The sequence below is a fragment of the Belonocnema kinseyi genome, chromosome 1 (assembly GCF_010883055.1).
Source record: "Belonocnema kinseyi isolate 2016_QV_RU_SX_M_011 chromosome 1, B_treatae_v1, whole genome shotgun sequence".
Taxonomy (NCBI): domain Eukaryota; kingdom Metazoa; phylum Arthropoda; class Insecta; order Hymenoptera; family Cynipidae; genus Belonocnema; species Belonocnema kinseyi.
This window is the reverse complement of record NC_046657.1, coordinates 74,352,877-74,355,744: the sequence shown is the minus strand read 5'-3', so window position 1 is coordinate 74,355,744 and position 2,868 is coordinate 74,352,877. Positions and strand designations below refer to the sequence as shown.

The 2,868-nt window shown below is 35.9% G+C and overlaps 1 protein-coding gene across 1 annotated transcript in view; it reads left to right on the top strand.

The window, feature by feature from the left end:
- LOC117178175 (zinc finger MYM-type protein 1-like) overlaps nt 1–1,748 on the top strand; it is a 2,340-nt gene extending 592 nt beyond the window's left edge. The window contains exons 2-4 of the mRNA XM_033369467.1: nt 5–265; nt 428–1,551; nt 1,635–1,748. Of these exons, the coding sequence (XP_033225358.1) occupies nt 5–265; nt 428–1,551; nt 1,635–1,748 (1,499 nt within the window). The remainder of the gene's footprint in view (nt 1–4; nt 266–427; nt 1,552–1,634) is intronic.
- The last annotated feature ends 1,120 nt before the right edge of the window (nt 1,749–2,868 follow it).

The window sequence follows — 2,868 nt, the reverse complement described above, 5'->3', positions numbered from 1 at the left end:
CTAGAAGGTCCAGGAAAACGGGATAAATTTACGAGTCCGTCTATACAGAATGAAATTATCGACGCTTGTTATGAAATTTTGACCCAAAAGGCAATATCTAAATTCAAAACTGCAAAATTTTACTCAATTTTGACGGATAAAACACAAGATTTGACTACCATCGAGCAGGTTACACTGTGCATTCGATATGTGAGCGAGAAAAACGAAGGCCATCATATTGTGTGTGAAGATTTTTTGAGGTTTATCCCAACAGATACCACTACAGGTGAGAGTGAAATAATTCTTTGAATTATCTTAGCAACTGCAATATGAGGTTTATATTTATATCATTAATTATATGATGTACAAATTTGCAGGTGCTGCTCTTGCCGAGCTAGTGATAGAAAATCTTCGAAATTTTGAATTGGATATTTTTGTTTCTTGATAGGCCAAGGATTCGATGAGGCAAGTAATATGTCCGGTCAATATAAACGTGTTCAGGCAATTATACGTAATAATTATGCGCCTCATGCTTTATACGTCCATTGTGCCGCACATTCTTTGAATCTTGCTATATCCATCACTAGCAACGTACCAGCTATCAGAGATTGCCTCGGTACCCTTGAAAATGTCTACAATTTCTTGCATACACCTAAAAGAAAACCCATTTTGGAAAACACGATTGAAGAATCTGATGAAACTCTGCGAACGAAATCTTTAAAAAGATTGAACCTGACTCGATGGGTTTCGAAATATGAGGCCGTCAACGATTTTTATGAGTTATTCCCATTCGTTTACGAAACTCTAGATGAAATGAGAACCTCGGAAAAAGAAGCCAAAAATCTGAAAAACGCCATGGATTTTGAATTTTTAATATGCTTGCATATTATCAATGTAATTTTTCAACTTTCGTTGCCTTTGAGTCGCGAATTGCAAAGGGTTAATTTAGATTTGGTTCAAGCCATGGATCTCGCCAAAGATTTGCGCGAGGAAGTAAAAAGGATTCGCGCAAAAGAAGACGCTTTTTATGAAATTTACGAAGCTTCGAAAAAAATTGCTGAAAATCTTGACATTGAGATCAAACACAAAAGAATAGCGCGTAGACAAAAAAATCGGGCAAATCCTGAAGTTCAAAGTACGAAAGATTATTTTCATGTGACAGTGTTCAATCCTTTCCTAGATTTTTATATCATGGATCTTGGAGAAAGATTCACTAAACATGAAAATATCTTAGAAGGATTTTCGGCTCTTTTCAAGCACGATTTGAACGAAATCGAAAAAGTAGCTGATAAATTCATCAAGACAGTCGAGTTTTATCAGGAATTTCTCACTGCGGGGCCACATGCTGTTCTTGTCGAATTAGAAGTGTGGAAGGGATATTTAATTCGTAGAGGCGATATCAAACCTGGAAACTCATTGGATGCGCTTGATCATTGTCCAGAAGAAAATTTTCCGAATATCAATGTATTGCTGAGGATATTAGCTACTTTACCGGTATCGACATCTACTGCAGAACGCACTTTCTCAAGTTTGAAACGGATAAAGACGATTCTGAGAAATACGACAAAAGAAGTAAGTAATTATCTTTGCTTTAAGATCTATAAATTTTATTCCAAAATTAGAAATTTATTTTTGTCTCATTTTTCTTATTGTAGAATCGCTTGAATCGATTGGCTGCTCTGGCTATTCATCATGACATTGCAATCACAGCTGATGAAGTCATAGATGAGTTATCGAAAAAATCCCGAAAACTTGGTTTCCTTCTTTAATTATTGCAAGAATTTTTTGCATATTGAGAGCATCCAAGTGAAAAAGTGTATCCGTATTTTTTGTTTGTTGTTATACAATATAATAAGTGATTCCCATGATTATAAAAAAGAGAACCAATAAGAATAACTTTAATGTGAAAAAAATTGTCAAATTATATCCCCCCCCCCCCCCAACACAAAAAGCTATCTACGCCACTGCGAACAACTGAATCGTTTATTAATCAGACGCAAGCTCAGCATCACCATCCAGGTCCTTCAATATTATTGATAATCTTGGTAATAAATATAATTGCTTGTTTTGTTTTGGACTTCATGCATCTTTGTTGCATTGAAGTAATGAAAAAATTATTGGAGTACTGGCTTGCAGGTAATTTGAATTATAGATTAGGTCGACGAAGTGGGAAAGAGTTATCTCGAAGAATGGAATCATTAAACAATCAAGTGCCTTGTGAATTTCAACGGAAACCGAGGTCAACTCGTAACGTTGGAAAATGGAAGGCAAAGGAATTTAGGTTCTTTTTGTTGTATGCTGGACCAATAGTTTTAAAATATATTTTGGACGAGAATCTGTATAATCATTTTTTATTACTCTTTGTAGCATGCAGGATTTTATGTTCAAAGGTACTTTGTCATCAATATGCAATGCATGCAAAAAAATACTTCACAAGTTTTTTTATAGCTTTGAAAGATTTTTATGGTCCAGAGTCTCAAATTACAAATTGTCATCATTCAATTCATCTTACTGATGACGTGGTAAACATGGGATGCTGTTTAACTCGTCCCACAGCATTTGCTTCCGAGAGTTACTTGGGACGAATGAAAAAGTGGCTTCGTACCCCAAATCGACCGTTAATAACAGTTATGTAGAAGCAGGGCCGGCGGAAGGGGTGGGTATGGTGGGTAGTACTACCCACGCTGAAAATGTGTGGGTGGGTAATCACCCACCCCGAAATTTGAGTAAAAAATCCGATAAATTGGCGGATGTTTGAATGGTTGTATTCGATTTCCATAATACGCGCGCACGTGTAATTATAAGAATAAATGCTTAGATTTGCATCTGATTGGTTTCTATTGGCGCGCATTTTAAAATTCTAAAACGCAATACGCAATGGTAACCAAG